Source organism: Chroicocephalus ridibundus, chromosome 1, assembly GCF_963924245.1.
Source record: "Chroicocephalus ridibundus chromosome 1, bChrRid1.1, whole genome shotgun sequence".
Lineage (NCBI taxonomy): Eukaryota > Metazoa > Chordata > Aves > Charadriiformes > Laridae > Chroicocephalus > Chroicocephalus ridibundus.
Genome location: NC_086284.1, coordinates 82,638,890 through 82,656,943, shown reverse-complemented (window position 1 = coordinate 82,656,943; position 18,054 = coordinate 82,638,890). Strand labels below are relative to the sequence as shown.

The 18,054-nt window shown below is 43.3% G+C and overlaps 2 protein-coding genes across 4 annotated transcripts in view; both read right to left on the bottom strand.

Moving 5' to 3' along the window:
* Positions 1 to 10,000, bottom strand: part of CLCN4 (chloride voltage-gated channel 4) — a 46,299-nt gene extending 36,299 nt beyond the window's left edge. Inside the window, exon 1 of the mRNA XM_063341438.1 lies at positions 9,858 to 10,000. The gene's annotated coding sequence lies outside the window, so the exon portion shown is untranslated. The remainder of the gene's footprint in view (positions 1 to 9,857) is intronic.
* A 3,497-nt stretch (positions 10,001 to 13,497) lies between these two features.
* Positions 13,498 to 18,054, bottom strand: part of WWC3 (WWC family member 3) — a 104,576-nt gene continuing 100,019 nt past the window's right edge. For all 3 annotated transcript variants that reach the window (XM_063341409.1, XM_063341417.1, XM_063341425.1), the window contains exon 23: positions 13,498 to 16,026. In XM_063341409.1, the coding sequence (XP_063197479.1) occupies positions 15,960 to 16,026 (67 nt within the window). In that variant the 3' untranslated portion in view covers positions 13,498 to 15,959. The remainder of the gene's footprint in view (positions 16,027 to 18,054) is intronic.

The window sequence follows — 18,054 nt, the reverse complement described above, 5'->3', positions numbered from 1 at the left end:
ATGGGTGCTTGCAGCCCAGAAAGCCAACTGTGTCCTGGGCTGCATCAAAAGAACCGTGGCCAGCAGGTCGAGGGAGGTGATTCTGTCCCTCTACTCTGCTCTCGTGAGACCCCGCCTGGAGTATTGTTCCCAGCTCTGGGGGTCCCAACATAAGAAGGACACGGACCTGTTGGATTGGGTCCAATGGAAGGCCATGAAGATGATCAGGGGACCGGAGCACCTCTCCTGTGAAGACAGGCTGAGAGAGTCAGGGATGTTCAGCCTGGAGAAGAGAAGGCTCCGGGGAAACCTTATTGCAGCCTTCCAGTACCTAAAGGGGGCCTACAGGAGAGATGGAGAGAGATTCTTTATCAGGGAGTGTAGTGATAGGATAAGCGATAATGTTTTCAAACTGAAAGAGGGTAGATTTAGATTAGATACTAGGAAAAAATTCTTTCCTGTGAGGGTGGTGAGGCACTGGAACAGGTTGCCCAGGGAAGCTGTGGATGCCCCATCCCTGGAAGTGTTCAAGGCCAGGCTGGATGGGGCTTTGAGCAGCCTGGTCTAGTGGGAGGTGTCCCTGCCCACGGCAGGGGGGTTGGAACTAGGTGATCTTTAAGGTCCCTTCCAACTCTAACCATTCTAAGATTCTATGATATAAAGAAACTCCTGGGAACTCTTATTCTGAAAGCATTGGCAAGTGTTCCTTAATACTACAAGAAAACTACCCAACAGGCTAGTTATATCACATAAAAAATAGCTTTTAAAACATGTTGTCAATGCCCAGCACATGACAATATTGTGATGGATAATACCAGGCCAGACCACAACTATGTAGGATAATTACAATCTCAGCCTGAATCTACCTCAAAAATACGTGCTACACAACACGTCCAGGAAGAGAAAAATGTGCTAGAGACCACAGGGCCATGGAAGACTGAGAAAACAAACAAACTTTGAACTCTACGTAGCGTACCAATACCTGGAAATTGCAGCTAGCTGGATGATTACCAGCCTTAAAAGTTCACTTCAGGTACTATGCTTTTGAAAGCACAGAAGTGATATCAGATTATGCAAAACCCAATTTTAGTAAATAAAATCTGGCTACAGCACTTACAAACTGAATACTGCAGAATTCTCATCTTATATCCTAGCACTAAGCACAATAAGTATCATTTTATTTCTCTTTATTTTGCATTAACTTATCTCACCTTACTTCGGCATCTGAAATAATCTCCAAAATTTATTTCAGGATGAACTAACTTGCCCTTGCAGAGATGCTTCTAGTTCTGCCAGCAGAACTGGATCCTTACACAAATAACTCAGTTATAGATATTTAAATTTAATACATATAGGTTAAGCACAAATTAATCTTATCCAAACATGAATTGTAGCCAGGTGCACTGCAGCAATCAACTCTGACGATGGCAAAAGTATGAGTATTCATGGTGTGAGTTGTCTCATTGACCATGAGCAATTTGCACTAGGCTCTGGATGCTAAAATCTAGACTCCTTCGGTAGATGATGAGGGGAAATAAACTCTATTCAGATGCAATTTATCTGATGCATTTTAGATATTTACATTAGAATGAGACAGATTGTTTCCCAGAAGTGCTAATTGCTGTTTACTGATTACAAACAGCTGTCAGAGATAGACATCCACATCTCATCAAATCAGTCCGACACTATCAAGTCAAAAAAAACCCCATTGCAATACCAGTACATGCAGATTCAGTAACAAACGCCACTCCTAACACCTGAGCATCTTAGAGATTTAGATACTCTGACAGAGCTTACATACACTTAAAGGTGTTGAATCTTGCTGAGTAACTGTTTGACGTATGTATTTAGTCCTTTTGTTGATCTATGTCTTGGACAGCCTTGCTGTCCCTTCCACTGTTTTTCCAGATGCTGATGCAACATAATTTGCGTTAGGGCAAATGTTTCCTGCTTAGTCCCCTATTCTTTTCCTAATAATTTCTGGCATTCCACCAGCTTTTCCTTAGGGCAGACATCCAACATTTTCACTGGGCTGCAATGACTCCGGGCTATCCTCCATGAGAGGCAGTGGCGGTTTGGAGTCCATCATTTTGTGGTCTCTTAGGGTCATTTTCTCTATTGCTTTGCCTTTATCGACTTTGAATTACATCTGCCATTTTATTTCCTGCAATTCAGTAGAGAGCCTTCTTCAGCTCTTCACAGGGAGCTCTCATTTTTACTAACTAGCTTAGTATATCTACAACTGAACATATTTGTCAACACTCTGCTTTGATAATTGTAAACAGGTTCTTGCTAAAAATTGAGTGAGGAAACAGAGAAATCTGACTGAACTATCTATCTCCTGAACGGAGAGGGTCCTGGTTAGCAGATTTCCCTGGATTTAGACACGTCAGGCTACTCTGGGGCCCTGTATATGGAGAAAGGTCCAGGCAGGAATCAATTCACACTAAACCGGCAATTGCGTCCCTTGATAGAGGCTCTCCTGGCTGCCACGTCACCCTAGACGTCTCCCAGAAACTGTGGGCCAGGTCAACCCTGATGCTCAGCCCCTGATCTCCCAGCTAGCCCTGCTTGGCGCACAGTATTCTGAAGCCAGAAAGAGAGAGACGTTGCCCTACAAACATTGGAGGTGTTGCATGAGAACAGCAAAAGGTAAGGATCAAAAGCAGGAGTCCGAAGATTAGCCTGTGAGGCCTGCAGGAAGCCAGATAATTTTTAAGTAATCACTGAAGCCTCCTATGGAAAGAAAGCAAAGAAGGTATCAGTGCAAACAACCCACAGAAGCCAGGGTGCAAACACAGTGAGCTGCCCGATAGGCAGGGACATGCCAACGAGCACAGCAGGTATCCCATGGACTGCAGCTCACTTCCGTTATATTTACCCACTTTTTGTGTGGGTTTTTTTTTTTAAAGAACCAAAAAGTAGTATTATCATCATATTTAAGGTCAAGTTTTTAATGCAGGTCTCAGAGCGAGTAAACTCATCATGTGATTCGGACCAGCTCTGTGGCAGATACACTGCAGCTTGCAGCTAAGTTTTGTAGAAGAGTGATAAATTACATTTACAATGGAAATGCCGACAACCTCTCAGCTTCATAGCACTGTTACAGCATGTGCAAATGTAAAAGCCACAGCTCAAAGAGCCCTATCGGTGAACTGACATTCTAGGTATTATGTTGACTGACTGATCGGATCTGAAACGTATTTGACATGGCAAGCGCAGACCAAAACATCCCACGGTTCAAAGAAGCTGGAAAGTATACTGATGGGAAACAACGAGCTGAACAGTCATCAAAGGAAAAGTCTTGGCCCTGGCCTATTGCTACTAGACATGCTAGTTCCATGCTACGTTCTCCTCATCCTGTTTTCTGTTTTAATTGGACACACTGCGCTGAGGCAGGCAGTACGTTTTTTAATGCAATTCCAACGAGTTTCAAGTTACTTTCAACAGATCACAGTTGCTGAATTACTTCAGCGCTTCAAATGTTTCTAGCAGATGAACACTCACCTACACACTTTCATCTTTATGCCGTTTTCCTTGAAGAGAGTAGTGGGGTGTTGCCATGTGAAACATAACAGTATGCAGGCAGCAAAACGTACCGCTCTTCAGTGACTCCTCTGCTATAGCATAAGGGAGAAATGAACTTGGCAAGAGGCTGGGGTAAGAAAGCAGAAGCCTAAAGGCCCGTTGCAAGTTCCTCAATTCACATTTGTTTGGAGTGACTTTTCCAGGGCATCGAAAGCATCGTCCATTCCATCTCTTCCAAATGCGGTGTGAGTTAACCAACACCCAAAAGCAGAATACAGTGTGTCTCAGGGCTTTTCTACGCTTTGGTACCGTACACACAATGAAAAAGCAGGGGAGATCGTACTCCAGACACAAAGCTTTTGAAATGATTCCATGGTCATTTCACTCATGACTCCATGATGCATGCTACTGATCTGCATGGTTGGCCAGATTAGCTGTGCTCATATGACACGACATGACAGCAGGCACTGCACAAACTAAGGAGTACGGGGGCTGTGAAAACCCTGGGACTTACTTTCCATAGTACCCAGTAATGGAACAATGCAAACTTTCTGGTTTGCTGTCTGGAAATCATCACAAGACTCCTTCGTGCTGACAGATGATTTGCCACTTTCTATGCCCTTAATATTTGTATTGACCATTCCTAGTATCCTATTCTCAAACGAGCCAAGCACAGTGCCCCAGCCTCATGGCCATTAACCGTTCGACGTGATCTGTCGACCAAAGGTACCTTGTCTTACGAGCGGGTGCTCTGCCAGCGTCCATCCACCCCCCATGCCAAAGGATTCAGACCTAGTTGCAGAGATGGACTTGGAGCACCCTCTACCCAGGCCTTGAACGCAGGTAATGAGGAGGTCGCTGCCGGCCGCTGAGTGAGCTGAAGAAGACGGTGTTCAGAAAGAGCCGTAAGAAGATAAGGCTAAGGGAGAAAGTTCCCAGAGCTGAGCACGGTTACACCACAGGTCCTCAGTACCACTTGGTGGGAGAAAATGGGCCTGATAGCTCAGGAAGTCATCAAGTAAGATTATTAACGAGGTCACCTTGAAAGAGATTTATGAAAAGTACAGAGAGATGATTAGGGGTATACACTTTTTGGGAAGGGGTCAGAGAACGAGGTCTATTTATCCTGGAGCCAAGAAGACCAAGGTGGGGGAATGTAATCCCTCTTCTGCCACTTGTCACATAGGAGAAGATGATCTGGAAACGGGGATGCGATATCGCACCCTACAGGATACAGGCTGCGGGTAATTGGTTATGAAACATTCTTCTAAACAAGAAGTAAGGTGCTGCTGGGCGATGGTTTCACAAGGAAGGTGTCTTCAGCAAAAGCAAGCAGGCTGAATCACCCGTGAGTTGAACGGGCAGTTTTCTGCAGGTTGAAAAATATCCATGGGCAGTTTAAGACTATTCACCTTAGAAGCCTCAGACTGAACAAGCCGATTGATGTATTGATCTTCTGTCTTAACAATGGTGTTCAAAAAAAAAAAAGTTAAAATGGCTTTTGATCACAGCAAGGTTCAGACTCTTGGAAAAATAAGCAAAAGCCAAACCCAGTTACAGGCTTTTTTTGGAAACACAATATGCGGAGAATAGTTAAATTGGGAAAATACAGAGGGAAGGCAGGATATTAAAATTGGCAAATGCTTTTATTCCTATTCAAGGACTAATTGCGCAGCCCCCCATATACAAGGAAATAGCAGTGCAAACAGTCTCCTGCCGCACAAGTGCAGGCTGCAGTATCGGAAACGTTACTGGAAAGCATTGCAGCGTTTTACTGTATGGCCCCCCCACCACATATTAGGGAGCTTCCTGCTATGACAGTGTGGGCAAGCTAAATACAGCCACATCTTTGATGTGCAGCTTTACCCCGAGTAACCTCTGTGGAAAAAATGATGAAGCCACAGTAGAGCTCCAAAAACACAGGGCACCAGATCACAGGGGAGAGGGCCTGGGAGAGAAGGGGAAAGGCAGGAGGGAACATTTGGGATAAATGGCGGAAAATTGAGGCACAAAAGGCTCCTCCAGACCAAACCACAGTCTCCGACTGCCCCTCCTCAACCACCACACGTGCTCACGGGGTGAGATAACACCAGAGGAGAAACCAGGGCTGGCCAGGAGCGCAGCCCACGGGAGGTACTGAGGGACATGGGGCCACCAGCTCACCCCGGGAGCTGATAAGAAACTGCCAGGGCTTCCTGACCCTTCGGCAACAGCCTGACTCCTTCTTCACCTTTTCTTCTCCTGGGCAGCCCCCGAGTCACCACGCTTCTGTTGCCCCGAGAGGCAAACCCACCAAGGAAGCACATGTCCCCCCGGCGCCCCACTCCCCGCTCCTCCCCGGGATGACCCTCCCTTTAGAAACCAATCCCTTTAGGTATGAAATATCGTGTGTCTGGTCTCTGTTTGAGTTTTCTTGGAAAGTCTGAGCAAAGTTAGTTCAGCTGCTGAGTTACGTCAGCAAGGGAAGAGGGGAAAAAAAAATCCCAGCTCTTTCCCCATGAGCTCCAAGTGGAATTTTTGTGCTCACATAACTCAAAATCAGATCTGTATAAAAAAAAAATGCTAAACTCGCTTCTCTCTTTCCAGTGAGTCTTAAAGGTCCCTCCAGTAAATTTAGTTAGCATAGATGTTGGGGCTGTGGAAGAAGCAGGAGGGAAGCATTGCTGGCTCTGGAACATCCATCTGCATTTTTCAAACTAAGCTGAAACATCTCTATTAAAGGATGCCCCTCTGCTACCAGCCCATCACAGCTTGAGCAGATGAGTCCTGTGGGCTCGCGTCAACCCTGCATGCCTTCGCTTCTTGAAGGAAACAATATTCAATTAGATAAAATTCAGAAACCCTTCAGCATCTGGGGTAAGAAACTAAACTTCAGAAGACAGGACTGACTGGAAATCCGGCTACCAGTGTAGCAGCATGGATAGTTTCTATTCTTGATTTCCTTCTAGTTCCCTTCCTCACAAAAAAGAGGGGGAATTTTCCTCTTGGAACAGCTGTTTTACTGCTCCAGATCTTGAAGCCAGGGCTGAAGGGTCGTGGCTGCTGTAAGTTTTCCCTCTCCGTGCCACACAGGGCCGAGCTTTCCAGCACCGGGTTTGGGTTTCCAGTGCTGCTCTTTGTCTCCTCACTCAGAAAATGATAGGATTAAGGTGGTAGCGGAGAAGGAATGGTTCTCGGACTGCAAAAAAAGGCAAATACATTCAGAGAGAACAGAGCTGCACTGTCAGAAGGGAAATGCCCTGGTATATAGCTACTCCTAAAAAGCTCTTCCCTTAAATAGGGCATTTAATAGCATTAAATACACCCCTTGCCGAAAACCTTTTTAAGCCTTCACTTGAAATAAAGCTGATAAACCTGCAGTAGAAGAGCCATTAATCTGTTCTACCATGTCAGTTCTCATGATTTGAGTGGAGGCAGTGAGTCATTTTCACGCAGATGGAGGGCAATGTTTTTCTGTTGGCAGGGCACTGGTTTTTACTGCTGCGGTTGATGCCGATGGGCTGCGCGCTCCCAGAGGAGATACTTCATACCGCGGAGAGGAACCTCCCCCACCTGCAAGACGTGGAAACCTGTTCCTTGGGGTGATGTTTGAGAGTGACACGTTAAACGTGTTTTAGGAATAGCTGCCTACCATAACCCTGCCAGAGTTTCTTTTTCGGCATTGATGTGTGATTTTTTTGGTTCTGCTGGACCAGAGATGAAGAAATCTGAGAATACATGACACCTGGTGTGTATGTATGGACACATACACACACGCGTGAATTAGACTCCTACTCTATAACCTGATTCCGTTTGACTAAATGGAAAAAATCAACGCACACATCCCCCTCTTGGGTACCCTGCAAGCTGCAGCCTGATGGCAAAAGCAAACTGGAAAAGGACTGGTACCTATGGGCATTACGCCAATGTTTGAGGGCTGTGGACCACACCGAGCTAAGAGCAGGTCAGACCTGAGAAAGCCCACACGACACGACACTGACCACCACCACCACCACCAGCGAGATGGCCCTGAACTGTGGGGGGGGTGGGATCCTGCCCTCTCCCCCTGCACAAGCGTTGGGCTGCAGTCATGATCCCACTCGCTTTCCCCTCCAGCCCAACAAACAACAGCCTCACGATGCAGCAGCTCACAGATTTGGGGAGGTTGTGGCACTCCGGAGAGCCCATTCCCTCCAGGCAGATGGGAAGGACCCAGCCCCAGGGCAAGCGCTCCCCTCCATCATCCCCTTCTCCTCCTCCAGTCCTGGGTTAAAAGCCAGCAGCCGCTACCTTTGAAAAGGTACTACCTTTACAAGGCAGACCCCGACGTGCACGGGGGCTGAGCACCCTGCAGCCACGTGTTGGGGCCAGGGCACGGCACCCTGATGCCACCGGGCGGAGAGCCCTCCAGCTGGGGATGCTTCCAGGGTCACCCTCCTATACCGAACAACCGCTAAAGGACTTAAGTCCTTAATTTCTGAGTTGTTCCAGCATGCCTTTAAAGCTGGCACTTTGCCTTTCGTTGCACTAAAGGTGCCTGATGTAAACCAGGAGACCGTGAGACCCACCGCCCCACTCGTATTGGGCATTTAAATACGACGCGGGGTTATGGGGGAACCCTTTAAGCCTGTAAAACCTGCGTGCGGCAGCCCCGCTGTGTGCTTGGCGTGGGCAAAGAGCCAAGCCTCGGGGCACGTGGCGAGGAAGAGCCCGGCTCGGCTCAGGCCCAGCGCTGGAGGGAACCGTCCCAGCCTTGGTTTCCGAGGGAGTCGGGAGAATAAACCCAGCACGGGCGCTGCCGGGGCACAGCCCTCCCTGACGCCTCACACAGCAACGGGTTTGTATTTATTTCTATTGCTTTTGAGGCTCAGTCTTGGGAAAAAAACCCACAGGTTCTGTTGGAGGGGGGGGAGGAAAAAAGAAGAAAAAAAAGAAATTTATTTTTCTATTTTTCTTTTTGGTTTTAAAGAACCATTGCCCTTTCTTACTTCATTTTAGTTATTCATTATATACCTCCCCCACTTTATTTTCTATTCCTGACACTACTGCATACCCCACCACTAGAAACCAGAATTCATCTTTCACTAGCACACACAGCCTACTTCCAAAATCCTAGATCCAAAATCTCCCCTGAGAGCGTATGGGCAAGCATGCAGAGCCCCTGCACCTGCCAAATTTTCAGATTTTTCCAATGGTGGGAAAAATTTATTTGAACAAAGAACGGGATTTTCAAGAATAAGGAAACTTCCTGCAGACTAGGACTGAAAAATCACCTGATTCTCTGCCTGATGAAGCTGCGGCTGAGTCATCCTCCATTCTCTGGCAAAGGCACAGAATGATTTGTCAGAATTCTTAAAATAGTAAAAAAAAAAACAAAAAAAACCACACCAAACATTTTTCTGACTAGTATAAGCTCAAAAATTAATTTAGTTTATTGCCTTCTAATATTTGTATTCATTTAAAAAAATATTTTTAAAACCCTAAAATATATTTAAGAAGCAATACAGAAAAAAAAACCACCACAGAAGAGTCACCATTTTTTCCTCCACAAATATATGTCTTCATATATTTGTATAGAGTGCATAATTAAACACCCACACCAGGAAAACAAAACAGACTCTGGACTTTGCTTAGATAAATACCAACAGTCCAAAATGCAGTTCAGTGTGGATTTTTCAGCCTTTTGGTGATTGGCATTTTGTGCAAGAAGTAAAAATCTGCTTGTCATCTCGTTTGTGCCTTCTGGAAAAGAATTTTTCATGCGTATATTGGACGCCAAGCAAAACCCACCTTACGCTACAGCAAATTATGCAGGAAACCTGCCGGACCAGGTACTTTTGGACCACGTCAGCAAAAATTAACAATAAAGGAAAAGCCTCTTTCCCCAGATACAAATACCAACCCCCTAAGCAAGTTAATCCTCATTCCTTTATAAGCTTAGACACATCTACCTGTATAACAACTTCCTTTAGGCATCCAGGAAAAAAAAAAGGCAAAAAAAAAAAAAAGGCAGGGGATGCGAGCGAAACAGTATTGCTGCTCTCTCTCTGCACGACTGGACGATGGTGGCTGCTCACGTAAATACAGAATTCAGCAGACACCCGAAGGAGCCGTAGCAAAACGCAGGGACAAAAGGGCCTTCTTCAGCTGAAAAGCTCCATCTGGCAGCCTTTCTACCGGGGATGTCAGCCGGCGGATCAGCGCGGAGCCGGCAGGCAGCCTCTGCACCTGCAAACCCTCTGGCTTGCAGGGAAGCCCTGCCGCTTTCTTTTCCAGCGGACGCTCTGCCCGGCGGAGCTGGTGGGGCTGGAGGACGGCAGCACGAGAGCAACTGGCAAAAATCAATTTTTCTGAAGAATTACGTGGCTTACCTGCAACGCAACATCATTTAGCCCAGTCCCAAGGATTTTAATAGCATCCTCTCTTGGGTGGTATGGCTGCAAAAGCAAGTGATGTCATGGGGAGGAAGCGGTAACAATCATGTGACTGCATCCTCCATCTATAGGATATCTGATAGGAGACGGACCAGTCTGTAATCCCACAGGATTAAACTGCAAGCTGCTTTACCCTGCCCTACCTCGTCGGTCACCATTAGAACATATGCTGCTTTCCTCCCTCCCCGCCCCCCCAACCTGAGCTAATTATTTTTAAAAGGGTTTGTGGATGTATTTTTTTTGCAACAGTGATAACAATGCCATTTTTCACGAGGAAAAAGCATAGTAAGTATGCTGCCTGCAAACCAAGCAGTATTCCTCTTGACTCTGCAGCAACGCCCCAGTGTCTTACTTTCTCTCATCTCTATGAAGTGTGTAATCACAGCAGCTTGGAAATGAGACAAACCACAATTTCACCATCCCTTGCATTTTTCCTTCTCCTGGTGCTCCATTTCAAGCTTATCCAGACTGACTTCCCTCCATCTTCTGTGTCACGTTCCAGCTTTGCAAGCTCACCTCACAGGTTACACCCCTGTTACCTTCCCTTCTTCATTCTCCCCATCCATCCCTCCCTCCCTCCACTTGCAGCCTTACGCCTTTTCAATGCGACTGTCACTGTTTGAAAGATCCTCTCCTATATGCCAGCCTACCTTTCCTTTTCAAAACTTCTGCTTAAGTTTTCCCATCAAATATTTAAAAACAAGAACATCCTAAAAGATTTATTTAGAAAAAAAAACCAAACCCACGCCAAAACCCCCAAACCCAAGAAACCAAACAAACAATTACCCTGACTTTCACACTCTGGTTAACTGAGTATTACATCTCAGAAATATATTCTGGGGGGGGATTTTGTTTTTTTTTTTTGTTTTTTTTTTTTGGAAGTTTTTTTTTTTTTTCCTTAGAATTTTATTGTACTCTACAACGTATTTTGAGTTCTACAACAAAATAATAATTTCAAAAGTTCCGATTGTGGAAATTTTGTATGAGCCACCAGGATTAATTCCACAAGGCAGAGGCTGTAACTGTTCTTTGTGAAGATCGTGTACATGTTTGTACACGTGCAATGCGTTCTGTTTCAGGACATTCACCTTACCACTCATTTTCCCGTATCTGAATATTGTGCAGACGGGTTTTACCCTTGAGGGTATCCAGGGCTGTGCTCTGCATTACCAAGCAGATGCAACAGCTAGGTAGAGGCAGATCTTGCACAATCACCCATGAAAAAATCCACAGGTGACTGAAGGCGCACGCATGACTTCCACTCACTTCAAATGAGTTGAGGAACTCCGTTCTGGAAGACCTTTTTGTCCCAGTGTGTTTGAGCGGGTATTTATGGATGAGCCGAGCAGGCAGCCCAGCCCAGCAAAGCAACCCAGTTCATGCAGGGTGTACAAAACCTTTTTTCAGAACGGCTGCTCGACTCCTCCAGATGTTGTCTGTAAGCTGAAGACAAAGTCCCTGTACTCCTTATTTCCCATATGGACTCCCCATACAGAAGCCACAGATTTGGGACTTTCTCATGAAATTTGAACACTTAGCTTGCTTCACCTGAAGTTCCACCCCCCACACCCCTTTCTGGATGAAGCAGCGTGCCTTCAGAAAAGGGATCTGACTACGCCCTTCCCACACAGCACTGCAGACGGCAGCTCTCCACCGCTCGTAGATGAGCAACAGCCCCAGGCCTGCTATAACCATGTCAACGAAGTGTCGAAAAGTGATAGAAGCACCAACTTCCCGCCAGCGTCTGCTCTTTGCGCCCATTTAAATCAGTATTAATAATAGGCCAATTGAATTCTGTGGAGGAAGTTAAACAAACACTGAGCACTTAATTTCTTTTCTTGGTAGTGTTTTCTGCAATTTTCCTTAATCAGTTTATGAAAGGGAAATACGGAAAACGGCAAACGGCATTTAGTTGGTCAGACACAAACACCTGTACCTGGGAACATCTGTGCCCCAAGACGCGCTCTGTAACACAAGCACAATGTCCTAGACACAGAATGGTAATTTTGTGCACCAACCAAACGAGCACAAGGGTCTCAATCTCCCATTTTTTCCTGGACAGATTTTTCTAAATTCAGCTCCCAATTTCCTCTTTCCTATCACAACAGCTGAGCTCATCGAGTCTCTGCTGAATGTGTATTTTTAGTTGGATGGTCTAACTGCAAACAAACTAAAGGGACAGAATACCTAATCGTCATTAGAAAATGTGATTCTATAACCTAGATATGTATGTACAAATTTAAGAGATTGTTAGAAATCATAAGCAGCCAAAAACAGCTCCTAAGAAGCTTTTAACTCCAAGAACACTGAGATTTTCCAAAGTGCTCGTAAATCACTTAACTGACGTTTACAGATTCCAAAATCAAATCAGCTTTCCAAAAACAAATCAGCTTTATTCTTTGGTGTTTTTTTCCAGTGACATTCAGTCAACTGAGTGGTCTCAGGAAAAAGAAAATACACTTCACATGATGTTTTGGAAAAGACTGTTCTTGCTTTTGCTAGCTTGCAGTTTCTCACGTCTCCCTGTAAATACATTTTTCCTCCTCTCAAAAATAAATCACTCTACAGTTAAAAAGGAGACAATATGCAAAACAAGCTGTAAAGTGCCCTCTTCCCTAAAAATTCAAACTTCAGTTTTACCTCCACTGAAAACAAAATACATAGTCCATCCAATTCCTAAAAAAAAAATTTAAAAAAAAAAACCAAACCCAGAAAACAAAACCCCGCTCTTTTTATACAGCACTTACCTTTAAGTCTTGCAAAATGCTTAGGAGAACTGCAAGAAATATATAGAAGACTTCATTTTTATAACAGAAAACCCATACTGACATACCCATTATGGCTTTTGTTGTTGATCCTGATGGTAGTGAGGCAGAGATGGCTGGTATTCCAAATGACTATTTCCAGCAGACTGTTTAAAAATAACCTAAACTCTGTCGTACCCTTAACACCTTGCAAATACTGGACAGAAACAGGAGTCATATGTCAGTACTATGATTTTGTCTGCGCTCCTGCAGCTCAGGGTTGCAGAGAGAAACTGAGAAATGGCCTTTCTGCAATTATGCAAGTTTAACATTTCCTTTCTGAAAGCAGCAGTAAAGTTCAGCTGAAAAAGTTAATCTGTATTTGAGTGACTTCCACCCTGTCATTAGTCATAAGATATTATAGACCTAATAAAGTCAACTTACTTCCAATACAAATCTACAAAATACAAACTTCTGTTAGAAAAAAAAGGCAGTTCAACGTGTTGTAAGTGGAGCTACGCATGAATTCCGGGAATATTCAACTATGAGCCTCTGATACAGCTGTCAGCTTATCGTGAGCAGTACGCACGTGGGAGAACATACCTGCCATTCCTTACACTCTGCAGCCCTTTCAGCTCTTCAGTGTAACCTCTCTAGCATCTCCCATCTCACACATTTCCTCTCTTTTATTTGAGAATTCATTACATTCACCTAAATGACAGTGTTATTCAAATACAAAATTTCTTTACGAAAGCATCATGAACGTGGCAAATATAAACCATTCAAAAAAATGTCTTACGCTGTGACATATTACAAAACTCTATTTCTGTTTATGGCAAAGTATTTTATTTTGTAGAAGAAATACTTTCAAATAATACAAAAATGACACAATCATACAGAACCGTGACAAAAACAAGAGAGATGAATACTGAATATGATAACTCATTACCACATCACGACAGAACTCATTACAGCAGTCAGAGTCACAGACCCACAAGAAACACCGACAGCGGTCACTATTTAAAAACACCAACTGAAGCCCCTGACAGAGAGGCCACCAGACATTGCCCCTTTTTACACAGTCACAGAACAATTTAGGGTGGAAGGGAGGTCCCTATCCCAACTCCTGCTCAAGGCAGGCCTAATGTGACTAGGACACTCCGGATTACGTCCGGTCAAGTCCTCAACACCTCCATGCACAAAGAGCTCCACCCCTCTGGGCAACTCTTCCAGTATCTGACCACCCTCATGGGAACACGGTGTTGTCTGTTCTTAGAATACAACAAGTACTTCTGGTGTCACTGCATGGTAATTTTCGATACCTGCTACTATGCAAGGGCCTCCATTGAAAATGAGACGTGATATTCTGACGAACTGGTCTTTTCAAGTAATGAGCACTGAAAAGCTTGCTGTCCCTAGGCTTTTACCCAAAGACTAAAAATTTCTTACACGATTTGGGTTTTAACTGCATAGTTCCTGTGTCTAGTTGCGCCCAAGGAACCCAACAGACACCCACCGAAGCTTACTGGCAAAAACAGATTTCAGGACGGTTAGCACGATAAATGCTAAATATACTTTAATTTCACATATATTGCTATACGATCAAATCACTTGATGCCTGTAATGATTATAGGCCATACCAGGAAACAGGGAATTCGACTTTAAAATTAAATGTCTGTGTTAGTCATCCTCATTGATTACTGTTTTAGGTTTATAATCTTTTTCCCCCACTATTTTTTGCCTCAGCTTGGAAAAGTAAAAGCAATTCAGTTTCAATTTCAGGTTTTCCTGATTTTTGTCAAGGTAACAGAGTATAAGCTCTTGAAACTCACAAAGAACACTTGGTTACTTTCAAAATATTTGAAAATATTCTGATTGGTTCTGGTAAGTCCATTTAGCTTTTGGCTGTCGTTCTGATTTCCTGATGTATAAAAATCTGGAGCCAATTTGACCTTTACTTCCATTAAGAGACAGCATGATCTTCCTCCTAGGCGATTCCAGCAATTTGCACCTCTTGTGTTGGGCACCTCTCTTTGTAGGTAATGTATAATTAGAAAAAATATGAGAAACTCTATTATAGTAGCTTAGTAAAGAAGTATTTTTACATACTTGCAGGATGCAAGGACACAAAACTGGCATTCTCGGGAATTTAGGGTGACAGTCTCATTAAAACAAACGGTCACAAATAAGATTATTTCTTACCGGATTTTAGCTGGTCCAATTAGCAATCAAGTGAGCTGTACCTTCCAGAATTATACACCTTCCTCCTGGAAAGTGTCACTGCTCAACAGAACTTGCATGCATTAACCTCAAAGCATACCCTTTAGAATGAACATGTGCTTAAGCTCCCTTAATGCAGCTGCTTTCCGAAATCAGGACATACGTACTTTCCTGAATCAGACCAGAATCTTTAAAACTGCAGAAATTACTGTAGTATTCCCTTAGCGGTCTTTCCCCACAGCTGGCTCACATTGCTTTTTTAACTCCCTTTTCATTAAACAGCAAAACGAAGACCTGTCACCCTTTTCCTTCCTCCGTTTAAACTGAGAATCTAGTTAAGAATATAAAGATACTTTCGACACAACTGAAATGAAAACAATCTATTAGTGCACAGTAAGAACATGCAAATGAATTCTGCAATGTTTAACGTCACTTCTAATCAGTGTTAAACACATTGCAGGTGATAATATTTTGCTATAACACAGACAGTGCTAAGGGATACAATGTACATAATAAGCTACAGATAATAAAGCTGAAAAAAGTGACAATTTTAGAACACAGTATTTTCATTTCAGGTATCAGAAACAAAACCAGCTCAATGGTTCCATTCTACTGTATGACAAATACTGAAGAACAAAATTTCAGTCTTAAAATACATCTTAAAGTAGGTATTTTCCTTCAAGGAAAAAAGGCACTATAAATAAATTACACTACAGTGAATTTGCCTGAACTCACTTTGTTTCTGTCTTCCAGCCTTTAAGTCAAATAAAACAGCATAAAAACTGTACACGCTCTTAACAGGATAGTCGATCTTTTATAAAATAAGTTGTCTTCAGAGATGTCAGTTTCACAACAAGGAAAAACCAAGCCTTGTTGCAGTCGCTATTATAAAATATATATATGTATATATATTTATATATATGTTTTTGTTTACTTTTACTTTTTTTACTTTTTTTATTTTTTACAAAACGTGTATATTAGCTTTTGCACAATTTTTTTTTTAAAGAAACTTGGCTAATCTAATAACTTCATTAAAATAAAAGCGATAAATACTTCATGTTTACAATGCAACATGTCATACATCATCAGCTGGCAGAGGAGGTATGTTAATCCTTGGTCTTGTAAAAAAAGCTATCTTCTCTCTGTGATCAAAACAAGATAAAAAGGAAGTCAATCAAATATATGCCTGTATTTGTTTTCCCCAAGAACATGGTTTCTTTACTCTGGTTAGTGGTTAGTTCTTTGTTACTTACATACTGAACCAATGGTTTATTTGAGTACAAGAAACTTACAAAAACTATTAAACCTCACTGTAGACTTTTGGCAACATTCCGTTGAACACAATTACTATTTTTGAAAATTTACAACTCATTGAACATCAGTCATAGCTGACCATGAGAAGGTTTCACAAGGACAAGCCCCGCATAGGCCCCTCTGTAATGCAAAGCTCACCCTTGTACATTTATTGCCTATAACAAAAGGAAAAAATAAAAAGACGGCATTCAGAGTCATCTTTTTGCTTCGTTCTTGAGCAAACAGTACATGCTGTAAAGAAAGTATCATGAGAAATGGATGTGTGCATAGAAAGGGCAAGAATTTAAACAAGGAAGACAACTCTTGCTCAATTTCTCCATCTCATTTCATTCAATTTCCCGTATCTTTTTATATCTCAGTAGACAAAGCATAAAAATCCCTCTCTCGCTACCAGAAACGTAAGATGTAAACACAACCCTAAAATTTCCTTTCCTCCCCACCTCTGTGAGAAAGACCTTTCCAATATAATTCAAGCAAAAAAATTACATTAAAGGACAGAGAGCTTTTCTGTTTCATTTAAGTATTCCCTGCAAAAGAGTTCTAACAATCTAAATGCTGGATGAAACAGTATAACGTAACATTGTAGCTGAATTGTCCTCCACTGCTGCACTAAGGTTTTCTTACTCTTAACGTTACTCTCTCAATAAAAATTACAAAAATTTTAATGGTGAAGTAATAAAGTGTTCCTGTGAAATGCACTTTTTTTTTTTATCAATGCCACTTGAACACAAAATAAACTGTCAGAAAAAAAAATAAAGCTAAGAGAGGACATGCGAACCCGTGTGAACACAGATGAAATAGGAAAAAAAAGCCCAAAGAAACAGCTTCTTGAGAGAGAGCTGGAATATTATTGAGTAATTTTTTGTCAGAGAGTGCTACTAGTAATACATATGTATTACATTAAGCAAGCTGCCAAGGAGATCAAGGGAACAACAAAAATTTCTATAGGTACATTAACGGTAAGAAGACGACTAGGGAGGGTGTGGGCCCCCTCAGAAAGGAAACAGGAGAACTGGTGACAAGTGATATGGAGAAGGCCAAGGTTTTCAACGACTTCTCCTCCTCAGTCTTCACTGGCAAGGGCTCCAGCCACACTCCCGGAGTCACAGAAGACATGGGTTGGAAAGAACTGCCCATCATAAGTGAAGATCAGGTTTGTGACCATCTGATGAACCTGAAAGTGAACAAGTCCATGGGACCCGATGGGATACACCCACGGGTACTGAAGGAACTGGCGGATGAGGTTGCTAAACCGCTCTCTATTATATTCCAAAAGTCATGGCAGTCTGGTGAAGTTCCCACTGACTGGAAAAGGGGAAACGTAATCCCCATTTTCAAAAAGGGAAAGAAGGAGGAACCAGCGAATTACAGGCCAGTCAGTCTCACCTCCGTGCCTATAGTAAGATTATGGAGCAGATACTCCTGGAGGCACTGCTGAGGCAGAAGAATAATGAAGAGGTGATTGGGTACAATCAACATGGTTTCACCAAGGGCAAATCGTGCCTGACAAACCTGGTGGCCTTCTATGAGAAGGTCACAACATCAATAGACAAGGGGAGAGAAAATGACATCATTTATCTGGCCCTGTGCAAAGCCTTTGACACTGTCCCGCATGGCATCCTGGTCTCCAAGCTGATAAAATATGGGTTTGATGGACTCACAATTCAGTGGATAAAGAACTGGCTTGATGGCTGCACCCAAAGACTGGCTGTCAATGGGTCCATGTCCAACTGGAGTCCCTCAAGGATCAGTACTGGGACCGGTCTTGTTTAACATCTTCATCAGCAACATGGACAGTGGCATAGAGAGCACCCTCAGCAAGTTTGACAACAACACCAAGCTGTGTGGGGCGGCTG